At 45.0% G+C, this 15,208-nt stretch overlaps 1 protein-coding gene across 4 annotated transcripts in view; it reads right to left on the bottom strand.

Moving 5' to 3' along the window:
* The window catches only part of ANKFN1 (ankyrin repeat and fibronectin type III domain containing 1), a 216,674-nt gene that overhangs the window by 60,450 nt on the left and 141,016 nt on the right, over positions 1 to 15,208 (bottom strand). For all 4 annotated transcript variants that reach the window (XM_083489909.1, XM_083489912.1, XM_083489910.1 and 1 more), the window contains exons 8-9: positions 9,985 to 10,082; positions 7,858 to 7,948 (exon numbers count right to left, since the gene is read on the bottom strand). In XM_083489909.1, the coding sequence (XP_083346035.1) occupies positions 7,858 to 7,948; positions 9,985 to 10,082 (189 nt within the window). The remainder of the gene's footprint in view (positions 1 to 7,857; positions 7,949 to 9,984; positions 10,083 to 15,208) is intronic.

Genomic DNA, 15,208 nt, shown 5'->3' with positions numbered 1-15,208 from the left:
AAGTTTGTCCTTGATCAGAACGCTGTGAAACCCCCTCCCCCTAATCTGGATCTTGAATCTTCCCAGGAGCAGGAAGACAGTATAGACTTGGAACAGTGGTTTACAGAGGGGCATAGTTCGGAAATCAGAAGCTGGGAAACACTGGATGGAGAACAGCTAGGAGAAGAAACACTGGGAGATAGAGGGTTAACAGATTCACGGTCATTGGATAGCATTCCTCCACCGCCCTCCCCAAAGTCGAGAAGATCTCAGAAAGTCTCAGAACAGAAAGCACAGAGGGTACAAGCTCAGATTACAAGATTTAGGAGTGATGTAGATTAATACGAACAGAGGGGGTGTGAGCCTTAATTGGGAGCACCACCATTTCTAGGGAGACGTGTTCTTTTGTCTCTCACTTTGATTATTAAAGAACCTAAGATGTTCCTTTCATTTGATCTTCTTATTTACTGCCACGGGTGAGTAAGCCAATTCCTCGAAGCCTGACACTGGTGCTAATTCCAATGGTAATTGTTGGAAACATACCAAATCAGGAAGGCAGGGCATATGGTCTCATTCCTGTTGTGTCCCAAGCTACTGCAGGAGATGCACATTATATCAGAAATGGTCTCCCAATGCAAAACCTCCCCAATTACGAGTTGTATTGAGTCAGACCATTGATCCATCTATCTGACTAATGGCAGTGGCTCGCCAAGGCTTTACATTCCCAACCTGGAGATGGTGGGGACTGAACCTCCAACCTTCTGCATGCAAGGTGGGTGCTGGACCACTGAGCTATGGCCCTTCCCCATTCATGCAATGAACCTCAGGTCCTGACATTAATAATAATAATAATAATAATAATAATAATAATAATAATAGTATTTGTACCTCGCCCATCTGACTGGGTTGCCCTAACCACTCCAGGTGGCTTCCAACATATACAGAAACATAAGAAAACACCATTTAAAACTTCCATATGCAAGGCTGCCTTCAGATATTGTCTAAAGGTTGTATAGTTACTTATCTCTTTGACAACTGAAGGGAGGGCATACCATAGGCCACTGCTGAGAAGGTTCCCTGTAACCTCACTTCTTGCAGTGAGCTAGAAGGCCCTCAGCTGGACCTCAGCGTCCGGGCTGAACAATGTGGGTGGAGACGCTCCTTCAGGTATACTGGGCTGAGGCCATTCAGAGCTTTAAAGGCCAGGAACAACACTTTGAATTGTGCTCAGAAACGTACTGGGAGCCAATGTCATTCTTTTAGGATCAGTGCTATATGGTTCCAGTGGCCACTTCCAGTCATTAAGTCAGCTGCTGCAAATATGTGGCACAGGAGTGGGAAAGCACAAGTCCTCTTCAGGGATGAGGCCCAAACAGGCTATATGTCCGCTCCACTTCACTGTGGGGAGGAGTTGCGGTGGACCACGTGGCCACCCACTCTCCCCCGGGGGCGGGGGACGAAGTCCCATGTTGCCCGGAGGATCCCGGCTATGTCAGCAACCAGCCAGCCAATCTGCTGGCTGGGGGGGGGGGCATGGCTGGGACCCATTTAAACAGAGGTGCGAGCCGGAGAGCTTTCTCTTGGCTTGCTTCCTCAATCTCCTGCTCTCCCTCCCTTTTTTGCAGGTTTTCTTCATTGGCCTTGCTATGGAGCTTGGTTGGTCGCCATTGTGGGGCCTGGTAGGAATTTTTCCACTTGGCAAACTGGCATGGGCCATTTGGTTTTCGCCTACCTCGTAGCAATCATCACAACTTTGTAAGGTTTTACGGTTAGGCATTGTTTGACCTTATGATGGGGGAGGGGAGGTGTGGCCATCACCTGCCCCTCGAAGCTTAAGGGTATTCCGTTAAAGGATTCCGTGGGGCGTGGATCTTTTCTGAAGCCCAAGGCGGGGCTAGGGCCATGACATGACCCTGTTGGGAACCCTGGGGGGAGCTTGAGTTGGTTTGCATCGATGGGGCTCCCCCTTCCGGTGGTTTACCCTTACCGGACTCCCTGCGCAACGGGCAGGAGTCAGATATAGTCGGGTCCATTCAATGCCTAAGCCAATATCGCTCACATTCTGTAATCAATAAAGTTGTGGCCAAATTTTGCCCAATAACATTAACCTAATATCTGCATCCTGGTGTTTTATTCTTCAACAAGGGGGTGGTTGCAGGGTCTCAACACGCAAATCTCCCAACCGGTATGGGGCTGTACAGAGGGTATGGGGCTGTACACAAAAGCCCTGCTTTGAGTGGGGTAGGGAGTGTCTGTGTGCTCAACCAGACATGCCTCAACTCTCCTGCAACCTCTGAAGAAAAGCTCTTTTATGCCACACTAAGCTTGGTACCATACAGTGGTGCCCCGCAAGACGAATGCCTCGCAAGACGAAAAACTCGCTAGACGAAAGGGTTTTGCAGTTTTTGAGCTGCTTCGCAAGACGAATTTCCCCATGGGCTTGCTTCGCAAGACGAAAACGTCTTGCAAGTTTGTTTCCTTTTTCTTAACACCGTTAATACAGTTGCGACTTGACTTCAAGGAGCAACTCATAGAACGCGGTGTGGTAGCCTTTTTTGATGTTTTTGGTGATTTTTGAAGCTTTTCCAAAACTTTTCTGACACCGTGCTTCGCAAGATGAAAAATTCGCTAGACGAAAAAACTCGCGGAACGAATTGATTTCGTCTTGCCACTGTATTATTGACAAGGCAGCTTCTTCTGCCAAATGTCTTCCACATTCTGGGGGAATCAGCTGGCAGCTCCTTATTGCAGTGTTTCCCAACCGGTGTTCCCCGGCACACGAGTGTGCCGTGAGACACCGGCTGGTGTGCCGCGAGATGCCTGGAGGGAGGCGGGCGAGTCGGGCGGCGAGAGGCGGGGCGGGGGCGGCGAGGAGAGGCCGCGCCTCCTGCTGCTGCCTGGCGCTCCTCCTCGCAGCCGGCAGCGCTGCCTGGGCGCCTCCGCGCGACTCTGTCTCGCTGGGTTTGGTCTCCCAGCAGAGACGGGTCACACGCGCCCCTCCCTCCCTCCCTCAGCCTGCGCGGAGGCGGATTGAGCGCAGCTGAGAGGAGCTGCCGAGGGAAAAAACGTTCACTTTTGTGCGTCCCTCCCGGCGTGACGCTGCGCGCTGACGTCACGGGGCGGGGCTTTAATGGTGGTGTGCCGCGAGATTTTTTTTTAGTACACAGGTGTGCCGTTGCCCAAAAACGTTTGGGAAACACTGCCTTATTGGGTACCGTGTGGCTACTATTTGAATTTTAACAACAGGCCAGCAAAAGTCCTTCATTCCCTGCTAACTCTCTCTCTCTCTTTAAATTTTTTATTTTTACATTTTACAATATTTCAACAACAAACATTAAAACTAAACAAATTCAACCTACATTTTCTTTGACTTCCCCCCTCCACCTCTCTGCGGTTCCTTATTTTAATCTTGCTGCATAACCAATTCAAACCTATTTACAAATTGGACCTTTTTACTCCCTTTAAGTTATTTCTTACTACCCTGCTGACTCTCTTGTCGGCAAGAAGAGAATAATAATTTTGGTCAAGTTTAGGCAACTCATTGTGACCTCTCCCCCTCTCATGGGTGCTAAGTTTAGCTGCTATTTTTCACACCCCTTTTGATGGAAAAGAATAAAGTTAATAACCGACCTCGGCTCTGCAAATAAAAGCATGCTGCCGGCATGTTTGCCTATTGACAGACTCTGCATAGCTGGCACAGAGTATGCGAATGCATTCAGCGCTACCCAATGGCTGTTTTTTTGCGAACGGTCCGTGCTGGGTTAGTTTACATTGCAAGCTCATGAACCAATATTTCATAGGAAGGGCATGGCATTCCAGGGAAATAAAGTTGTGTGTGAAGACCTCCCAAACCACCCCCAAAACAAATACCAAACAGACACAGAAATTTAGTTTAAGGTTTTTGGCAATAATTTTGGCCACAACTTTATTGATTACAGCCTGTGAGTGGTTGCTTAGGCATGGTTCCCCGACTGCCTGAACCCGAACTGTGGCAGGAACAGGACTGACAATTGGGCACCACCAGAAGTCAGTAAGGGAAAGCATTCTAGGGGAGCATGAAGCTGGTTTCAGTCTCACAGCTCACCCCAGATACTCCCAGGGACTCTGGCGTGGCCCTAGCCCCCTGACAGGGTTGGGACAAAAGCAAGGCGAGCCCCTGGATTCCTTTAACGGAATTCCCTAGCAGCAGCAATGGAGGGGCAGGCACAGCCAACCGCTTCCCCTCCACGGAACATCGAGCCAATGCCTAACCACCAACCTTGCAAAGTTGTGACGATTTGCTACACGGTAGGCAAAAAATGAGAGGCACCAGCCAATCATCCAAATGGCAAAATTCCTACTGGGCCGCTGCTCCAAAACAGATGACCCCTAGACAGGCATAGCTAGACAGGCATAGCAAGGCCAAAAGAACAGCCCTAAATATAGGGAGAGAGGGCAGGTGATTCGCTGCACGTCTCAAGAAAGAGAAAGCTCCCAATGACATGCAGCAGCTTAAATATCTGTGTTAGCAGTGGGAGGCTATTGCAAGAAACTGATGAGGTCGACTAAGAGAAGGAAGATGGATTAAACTGAGGCATGAAAACAGAAGACGTGACTTCCGGTCTGCTGTGAAGGGAAATGGTTGTGAGCTCCGTGTCGTCCTATTAAGGAAGGACACGGTCCAGGTTGCCAGGGCTTGGGGGTGAGCCCCTCGGTAGCCAATAGACAACCCAACAGGCCAAATTTCTGCCCTGGCAACCAAGGGGCAACCAATGGGGTGTTGTGGTTATCCAAACGGTCCCGCCCCACAACAAGGAGGCAGTTTAGGTGATCTCACCGCAACACGTGCTCTCCACGATGGAGGACACGATCCGGCAAAAACCACCCTCACTACCTCTCTCCCATTTGCAACCAAGGGCCACAAGATGACACCGTGACCGTTTTGTCTTTTCGCACATCGTCTTGTTTTAGGAGGTGTGTAAAAGATTATGATGTTCACCCGCAACCGTATTTGGGTGAAATATCTGCACTATCAGCATTGGGAGGCTATTGCAAGAAACTGATGAGGTCGACTAAGAGAAGGTAGATGGATTAAACTGAGGCACGAAAACAGAAAACCTTCATGCGAACTTAAGATCCCACGCATTCGCTGTTGGATGAATAAATAAACTTATATAATAAAGTGGTACCTTGGTTCTCAAATGCCCTGGGACTCAAACAACTTGGAACCCAAACACTGCAAACCCGGAAGTAAGTGTTCCGGTTTGTGAACTTTTTCCGGAAGTCGAACGTGCTCCGTTTTGAGTGCTACACTTACATTTTGAGTGTTACACTGAGGTCTGTCTGTTTTTGCTATTTATTTTGCATTTTTGGTTTTGTGGCTTTTTGTTTTTGTGACTGTGTGGAATGCAGTTCAGCTACTGATTGATTGACTGATTGATTGACTGCAGCACATTGCTTATTGCTTTCATTTTATGGATCAATGGTCTCGTTAGATAGTAAAATTCATGTTAGATTGCTGTTTTAGGGGTTGTTTTTAAAAGTCTGGAAAAGATTAATCCTTTTTGCATTACTTTCTATGAGAAAGCGTGCCTTGGTTTTGGAACGCTTTGGTTTTGGAACAGACTTCCAGAATGGATTAAATTTGAGAACCGAGGTACCACTGTAAAATGAGAGAGGAATTATTCTAGTTCTAGGTAACTAAAACACATCTTTGGTCATTTAAAGGGTGGGGGGGTGGGGGGGGGTGAGTAATCCCGCTTTTGACAAAAGAGAGGCTATTTCCCAGTATAGTGGTACCTCAGGTTAAGAACTTAATTCGTTCTGGAGGTCCGTTCTTAACCTGAAACTGTTCTTAACCTGAAGCACCACTTTAGCTAATGGGGTCTCCCACTGCCGCCGCGCCGCCAGAGCACGATTTCTGTTCTCACCCTGAAGCAAAGTTCTTAACCCAAGGTACTATTTCTGGGTTAGCAGAGTCTGTAACCTGAAGCGTCTGTAACCCGAGGTACCACTGTATTTGATTGCCATATCTTCTGTTTTAGAACTGGTCTAAGCATTATCTTTAACATACAGAGGAAGCTGGAAATGGCTTTTGGGTGGTCGCTTTTCCACCAAGGCCAGTCTCATGCGCCAGTTAATGGTTGTGCATTGTGTATCTGGCTGTGTTTGGCAGCTGGCATGCCAACTTTTCCTGGCAGCCATAAATATAGTGAGATCAGCTGCTGCACGACATTTCATGTTGGTGGCTTGGAAAAGCCACAGAGAGAAGCCGTTCCGAGCTTGCGAGAGTGATAAAAGTAACGTGTAGACCAACTGCTAGCATTCTGAATTTGGAGAAAGTTAAGGAGAGGATCCGATCATGCCTCTACATTTTAATATTTCTTTTCAAAGAAAATGAAAGCTTACACACACAGAAAACCCTGTATGGTTTTAAAAGAATATGGGTGTAGGGGATCTTTTTCATTCACATTTCTGTGTTTTGTCGTTTTGTTGTGGCCCTGCGAGGGCCTTCTGGCGGTTACCTTACTGTGAGAAGGGAGGTTACAGGGAACCAGGCAGAGGGCCTTCTCGGTAGTGGCACCCGCCCTGTGGAATGCACTCCCATTGGATGTCAAGGAGATAAGTAACTATGGAATCTGTAGAAGACATCTTAAGGCAACCCTGTCTGGGGGTGTTTAAAATGTTTAATGTTTTATTACGTTTTTATATATTCTGGAAGCTGCCCAGAGTGGCTGGAGAAACCCAGCCGTATGGGTGGGGTACAAATAATAATAACATTATTATTATTACTATTATTATTATTAGCTATGACCATCAATGGTGCTACACGTGTAAACAAATGAACAATAGTATAATTTCATACACAGCTGGGTGTGAGAAAGACCATGGCTCAGTGGTACATCATTAACTTTGCATACAGAGTATTGCAGGCTCAACCCAGGGCAGCTCCAGGCAAGGTATGGATAGGCCAAACTTGGTCTGAAGAAGAAGAAGAGTTTGGATTTGATATCCCACTTTATCACTACCCGAAGGAGTCTCAAAGCGGCTAGCATTCTCTTTTCCCTTCATCCCCCACAACAAACACTCTGTGAGGTGAGTGGGGCTGAGAGACTTCAGAGAAGTGTGACTAGCCCAAGGTCACCCAGCAGCTGCATGTGGAGGAGCGGGGAAGCGAACCCGGTTCACCGGATTACGAGACTACCGCTCTTAACCACTACACGACACTGGCTGCTGCCAACCACTATAGGCATTGCTGAACTAGATAGACCAATTGTTTGACTCGGAGTTAGGCAACTTCCTGCTTCCACATGTAAGTTCTTGAAGGATCAGATATATCACAGACAGCCAAACACAGGGCTAATTGGGAGGCTGAAAGCACATAGATTAACTATCTCTATAAATGCATTCCTTTTTTTCTCTGCCATGATCATTTCACCTTGGCTGAACTAACCTTTTAAATGTCACTTTATTTATTTTTTAAAAATAAATTTTATTAAGTTTTACAGAGAGAAAGACAAAACTTAATATCTTTTCCCTTTTAAAACCAAACCAAGACTTTTATCTAGATACAATAAAAATCCAAAAAGGGGTGAAGAAATAGAGAAAGAAAAAAAATAAAGAAAGAGTAGAAAAGAGGTGAAAAGAGAAAAATAGAAAATTAAGATTCAGAAAATAAAGAACTTCCAATTCATCTGTCTGCTATATAAAAACAATATTCACTTTGTCCAATTCAATATAACACCTCACAAAGCCAGTTTCTATAAACAAACATTATCTTCAATCCAGATCTCATTATTAAATTCCACTTTAAAAGAGAGGGGAAAAGAGAATATGAATGCATGTTGTTCAAATAATACAAGCAGTCAATGTTGAAATAGACAAAAACTCTTAACCTACTCGAAGGAGAAGCACAGGGGGGCGTGGAAGTCTGAGGCTGCCCCCAGCCTTTCATGTTATAAGCATAAACTCGGACATAATAGATTCGGCCCTGTAATGAGAAAATAAAACAGACGACCCCAAGTTTATGAGCACGGGCAAAACGAGCATTCCATAGTCATGCGGCTACCCATTGACAAAGGGGCGAGCCGAGTGACCCAAATACATTTCTTGTAACCTGTTTTATAGCAGGGCTGTGCTGAATGTTCACTAACATTTGAAATTGGCGCATTCGAGACAGCTGAAGCAACTGCAGATCGTGCGGCTTTGCTTATGGCTGCCTGTGATGATAATACATAAGCCGTAGCGCTGTGGCATCAGCAAGAAAAGCTTGCAGGTTGCCACAACCAAGTAGAAGTGAGAGCAAATGAGTCTGAGGACAGTGAAACCAACAAGATGAAGAAGCAGAATTAAAGGAAGAGAGGGAGGAATACAGTGGTAGCTTGGTTCCCGAACACCTCCGTTGTCGAACGTTTTGGTTCTCGAACGCCCCAAACCCGGTAGTAAATGCTTCCGTTTTCGAACGTTTTTCGGAACTTGAACGTGTGACATGGCTTCTGTTTTGTGCAAGAAACTCTTGCAACCAATGGGAAGCCTTCCCTCGGTTTTCGAACGTTTTGGAAGCCGAACGGTCTTCAGGAATGGATTATGTTTGAGAACCGAGGTACCGCTGTATATATTGTAAACTGTCTTGTGATCTTTGGAGGAAGGGTGGTATAGAAATTTGAATAATAATAATAATATTAATAAGGAGGGAGGGAAGGAGGGAGGGAGGAAGACATTATTGAGGAGAAACAGCAGCTAGAGAAGCCAAATGTTGCCAAATGGCATTGAAACAATGCTAATAATATCATAGCAAGTGTCAAAAATCGACTTTTATTATTCTTGTAGGTTGTATAAATTGCTGACGATTTGCATCTAAATTGTCTCTCAAGGAACAGCTCCTGAAACAGGTCAAAGGGAGGCCCATGGGATGTGCATGTTGGGGCTACAACCACAATTTTCTAGGTCAACAGAGGTACCCTGTTTTTAGATGTTCCACAGAGATATGAGGAGTTGCCTTCTGCTGAACCAGGCTAAAGCCCAAACTACACATGACATAACAACCTGGGGATTGGTCCTTTCTTGGGATCTACAGGGCTTTCAATCTCCACTCCTGCCCCAAAACACCCCATTTCAGCTGCTGCCTCCCATGGACATGAAGCTGGGGGAAAAATATTATCTAGGAAATCCACCAAAGCATTTGTTCAAAGCTAACCTTTGCAGAAATCATCATCAACAACAACAACAAAAAGCCAACTGTAAAAAGACACTTTTAAAACCTAAGTTTCAAACCCCAAGATGTTAAATGTTGAGTTTAAAAGTCAGTTTAGAAGAACTTAATGTGCCTCCCCTGACTAACACGGTTTTTTTCTTTCTTTTCTTTAAATTAAAAAAATGCAAACGATTTCGAGACAGGAGAATGCATCTGAGATTTCCATCCAGCTGTAAATATTGATGCATTTTTAAAATAAAAAACCCCCTGTTACTGATGTCGAAAGTCACATTCAGCTGCTTATGAAGGACCGAAAGGTGAAGGCAAATGTATGTGAAGTGGACATCCTTATATGCCCCCCTCCCGAGACTCTCCATAGGGAGATCATTGTCCATCAGCCACCCACTTTTAATCTCTATAAAAACACCCCTCTCTCCTTTTAAGTTGCTGCAGCCAGCGACTTTTGTTTCCCCAACAAAGCGGTGGGGATGGAACTGTTATTTTAGGCATCAGACATGGAGTCAGGATTGGATCTCTCCAAAGCCTTTGATCTGCCCTAAGATTAGCCCATGATCCATGGCACAGCAGCTTTAATTCCACTCTCTTCAGATCTCCCCCACTAATACAGCGACTCACAAAACAACCTACAGCCAACCGCCCATCCCTTTGTGGTTTTCAGATGCTGGGTACCAGACACAATGCGTTTAATGACTGGCAGCCCTTGCCGGAGGAATGGCGCTCAGCTGTTCTCCTCGAACAGCTTAAATTCAAAGTGGGCTGTTTTGCTAGTGTTTGGGGAGCAGAGCAATCTAAATTAAGGCCTTGTCATTTACCATGGTGAGGCCGGTGATGGTGCACCTCATAGACTGAAGGTTATCCGTGATGATTTCCCCAGCCAAAGGAGAAAAGTCTTCTGAATAGCTCCATTCCACTAGGAAACAAAATCAAACAGTGGAAAGGTTAACTAGACATCAGTTGTCTAAGAGAGGAACATTCAGCTAATTTACGTCATCTCTCCCTTGTTTGTCTCAGGCCTCTGTATCAATGAAAGTGTTGAAGAAGGTTTTTTGCATGCAAGTTAAGCCAAGCAAACATTTGCACTTTACTCTCGCAAAGAGAAAGGGATCTACTGGTTGAAAATCAGCAAACAATTTGGTGCTTAGGAGGTGACGTTCGGTGGGGTTCACAGTTTGAGGCAACACAAGAGGACAGTTTCATGTGTCTAAAAATAGAATAAAATTGTTGAACCACTGAATTCCTCACATACAGGCACACAATGAAGGAGAACGGAGCTGATAATTATTTTGGAAAACCTTTAAGCTTGAAACTTAGGCATTGGGGTTCATCAAAGTTTGATAAAAACATACCCACTCTTTTCACTTTTTCCTACAGATGTTGTTCTCTGTTCTGGGGACAACAGAGATCAATTTCCCTGCTTTTGCTGTGTGCAATAACTAGAAAGCCTTTAAAATGCAATGTGTGTGTGTGAGAGTCCTTTGCCCCTGTTTGCAACACCTCCTGAGATCACTGAAATCACATACCCATTCACCAGAAGAACCATTTTGAATTAGAATTTCCACAAACACCAAAAACCTGAGATAGTTTCAAAACTGAGCTGCGTGCATTTTTGAAGAATACTATTAAATTAAATCAGGTGCTAGTTATAGCTTACCGAGCTGAAGAAGAGCAAAAGCAGCAAATTTGGAAGAAGTATTCTTAATGAATAAAGGAGGCTGCAGATCTAAGACCACTTTATCTATAGTAAGAAGGCAGAGCAGTCCTAAACCCTTGATATGCTAGCCAGAGCACACATCTAGCCACTGTGCTGTTGCTTTTAAACGAGAAGACGGAGTGGACAATAGCAAGTCTACCCACCTCCATTATATACAAAGGAAATAATACAGAGCCTCATAGTTTGCAGGGTTGTTACAGCAATAATAAAATGTCACACTTTGATGATTGATGACAATAGGACCTAACTACCGTATTTTTCCGTCTATAAGATGCCCCCATGTATAAAACGACCCCTATTTTTTGAGCCCAAAATTAAGAAATAAATATTTCAAACATTTTGTGTATAAGACAACCCCCAATTTCAAACTTTAAAAAATTGTTGGGAAACATAGTCTTATACGCAGGAAAATACAGTATTTTGCAAGGATGGACACCATAGCAAAGAAACTAACTTACGGGCAGCTTCCCTGTATCAAAATAAGGCCCAATTGCTACAGATATGAAAGAAAGAAAGAAAGAAAGAAAGAAAGAAAGAAAGAAAGAAAGAAAGAGCCATTTCTGTAGTGGCTCCCTGTTCGTGGAACGCTCTCCCCAGGGCGGTTCTCCTGGCTCCTTCATTGTACACTTTAACATTCCTCTTTCACCAAGCCTTGGGCTGATTAACATCCAATGCCCATTTAAAATGTGTTGGGGAGGGGAGATTATTGGGCTGTTCTTGTTCTTATTTTTACTATGTATTTTGTGATTTTATCTTGTGAACTGCCCGGATCCCTGCAGGTATAGTGCAGTATACAAATTTCATCATCATCATCCCTGATTATTGGCTGTAAGAACTAGGGATGATGGAAGATAGAGTCCAACAACATCTGGGAGAGAAGAAGAAGAGGAGGAGGAGGAGGAGGAGGAGTTTGGATTTGATATCCTGCCTTTCACTCCCCTAAAGGAGTCTCCAAGCGGCTAACAATCTCCTTTCCCTTCCTCCCCCACAACAAACACTCTGTGAGGTGAGTGGGGCTAAGAGACTTCAGAGAAGCGTGACTAGCCCAAGGTCACCCAGCAGCTGCATGTGGAGGAGCGGGGAATCGAACCCGGTTCACCAGATTACGAGTCCACCTCTCTTAACTACTACACCATGCTGGCATAATAATAATAATATTAATAATAATATTAATAATAATAATAATTGGATGTGAGGGTGATCTGGCTGCAACATCTGTCACCCCATTGATCGCCAGGGTTGATTCGGCTGATCTGGCTGGCTAGGCGGGTGTCCCCTCCCTCCCTCACCGCTCCATGTGCGTCCCTCCCGAAGCTGCGCGCTCAGTGGACGAGGACGACCATCCCAGATAGAAGGAGTGTACCGTTCTTCGGTCAAGGGTATACGATAGCTGCGCTCCCTTGCTAGAACCTCCAAATAATAATAATAATAATAATAACAACAATAATAACAATAAATAATAATACTAATAATAATAGGTTTCCCTAGCCACTCCGGGCGGTTCCCAACAGAATATTAAAAACATGATAAAACATCAGACATTAAAAACTTCCCTAAACAGGGCTGCCTTCACATGTCTTCTAAAAGTCAAATAGTTGTTTATTTCATTGACATCTGATGGGAGGGCGTTCCACAGGGCGGGCGCCACTCCCGAGGGAACCCCCAGAAGGCCCTCAGAGCTGGACCTCAGTGTCTGGGCTGAATGATGGGGGTGGAGACACTCCTTCAAGTATACTGGGCAGAGGCCATTTAGGGCTTTAGAGGTCAGCACCAACACTTTGAATTGTGCTCGGAAATGTACTGGGAGCCAATGCAAATCTTTCAGGACCGGTGTTATGTTGTCTCGGCAGCCACTCCCAGTCACCAGTCTAGCCAACCTTCTCATAAAAACCTGTCACAGAACATGGCTTGGTGGGCTTCCTTTGGCTATGTGACCAGGGGCAGGAGATACCCAATCATATACAAGTGTCTGCCTTGAGCCAAAAGTGACACATGCATTTTGCATCAAGGTTTTTCACAGGGCTCCAGACATGGGTTCAACTTCTGAGACTGTACACAGCCTTTCAAACATAATGTGAGAAGCAGCGCTCAACCAAACATTAACTTTTGTCCATTAACCTTGAGCTCCCTGAAGCTCTAACAACACAAACACCTCAGACTTTATTGAGAGCTACAGAACTATCTCCAGCCACAGCAATGAAAATTTAGAGGCTGTTAACAGAACATCTTGTATGGGGGTTCTTGCACTGGCGCATAGTAGCCTTTCATTACAGAGTGCCTGTAAGTGTCATTATATTTGATGGCCTGTCACATTTTCCATTGTAAACCACAATTTTCTGGGCTTTATAACTTTTGCTGCATTAAATCATTTCGAACTAAAGCTGGGTATACAAGCTGCCAAAACAGACAAGTTCCATTACTGGGCCGGCATAAAATGGGAGAAGACCGTCCTAGGTTGTTTAATGTCAAACCAAAAGGAATGTGCAGTCTTGTCAGAAGACCCGTTCTGGGAGGAAGAGAAAAATGTGCTTTAATTTGGGGCCATTCTTTGTCATCATGTACAGTGGAACCATACAGCGCAGTACGGAGGGATTTACTGTTGGGAATCAAAGGGAGCTGACAATAGTAGGATCATCAAGAATCAGTGCTAGCTATGGTGAGTTCTAGTCAACTTTCTAAATCAAGACGTTGGGAAGGAAGGGGGAAAGGGAGGAGGATTCCCTAAAATTGTTTTTCATATTGCATTTGGAGGAAGAAGAAAAAGGATGACTCTGGAATCTCACAAAGTCTTCCAAACCTTGTTGTTGCTTAGTCATTTAGTCATGTCCGACTCTTCGTGACCCCATGGATCAGAGCACGCCAGGCATTCCTGTCTTCCACTGCCTCCTGCAGTTTGGTCAAACTCGTGTTGGTAGCTTCGAGAACACCGTCCAACCATCTCGTCCTCTGTCGTCCCCTTCTCCTTGTGCCCTCCATCTTTCCCAACATCAGGGTCTTTTCCAGGGAGTCTTCTCTTCTCATGAGGTGGCCAAAGTATTGGAGCCTCAGCTTCAGGATCTGTCCTTCCAGTGAGCACTCAGGGCTGATTTCCTTCAGAATGGATAGGTTGGATCTTCTCGCAGTCCACGGGACTCCTCCAGCACCATAATTCAAAAGCATCAATTCTTCAGCCATCAGCCTTCTTTATGGTCCAGCTCTCACTCCCATACATCACTACTGGGAAAACCATAGCTTTAACGATACGGACCTTTGTCAGCAAGGTGATGTCTCTGCTTTTTAAGATCCTGTGTAGGTTTGTCATTTCTTTTATCCCAAGAAGCAGGTGTCTTTAATTTCGTGACTGCTGTCACCATCTGCAGTGATCATGGAGCCCAAGAAAGTAAAATCTCTCACTGCCTCCATTTCTTCCCCTTCTATTTGCCAGGAGGTGATGGGCCCAGTGGCCATGATCTTAATTTCAAACCTAGGGTTGCCTTATTTCAAGAAATGAAAATCTAGACACAGAAGTTGTTGGGCTCTTTTTTACAACATCTCCCCCCCCCCCGGAAGTTTCTTAGGGAAACTGCAAAAAAAACAAACAACCCACTTCCGATATGGGCTGCCCGCATGATGCTTGGGTTTTCCTGGACATTTTGAATGCTTTTTGAAAATTCCACCCGGATGCCATTTTCGATGGACTAATCCTGGCTACGGACTAATCCAGGAAATTCCAGATGTATGAAAGCCCTATCCAAACCCATCATGAGGTAGAGGTCATCAAGAAAGACAAAGAGCCTATATCAAGGGACCTAAACTATCAAAAGTGATACGGCAGTGGCTTAAATAGCATGTCAGTCACAGCCAGAGAACAACCAAAGAGTAAAATGCTCCAGCGTCCAGCAATTGTTTTAAAGGAAAAGGAAGTCTGTTTGAAAGGTGTCTCTATTCATTCTGCCTTTAATTTCCCTCCTGTGTCCCATGAAACGCTCAGACATTGCTGTATGCCAGATATTATTCTTCCATATATTCAGGGGTATTTTCAATCTGGTTCGTCCATTGGTTCGTCCATTGCCATCTTCCACCTCTTTAGTATTATATTTACCTTCTATCAGAATGTGGCATATATCTGAAAGCAGTTCCCTGGACCTTGTCAAATTTGCAGAGATTCAGCCCTTAAACACTGCGAGTAGCTTCTTAATGCACTGGGCAGTGTTATCAAACATCAGAAATTGCCTGAACTGAATGCCCTGGAAGCATTTAAAATGCAGGTGTCGATGTTTGGGCAAAACAGGTCATGTAGTATTATATTTTTAAAAGCAGCAGCAGGGGCGAAATATTGTACAATA

Source organism: Podarcis liolepis (genome assembly GCF_965112155.1).
Source record: "Podarcis liolepis genome assembly, chromosome: 2".
NCBI classification, from domain to species: domain Eukaryota; kingdom Metazoa; phylum Chordata; class Lepidosauria; order Squamata; family Lacertidae; genus Podarcis; species Podarcis liolepis.
This window is presented reverse-complemented; position numbering and strand designations above follow the sequence as displayed.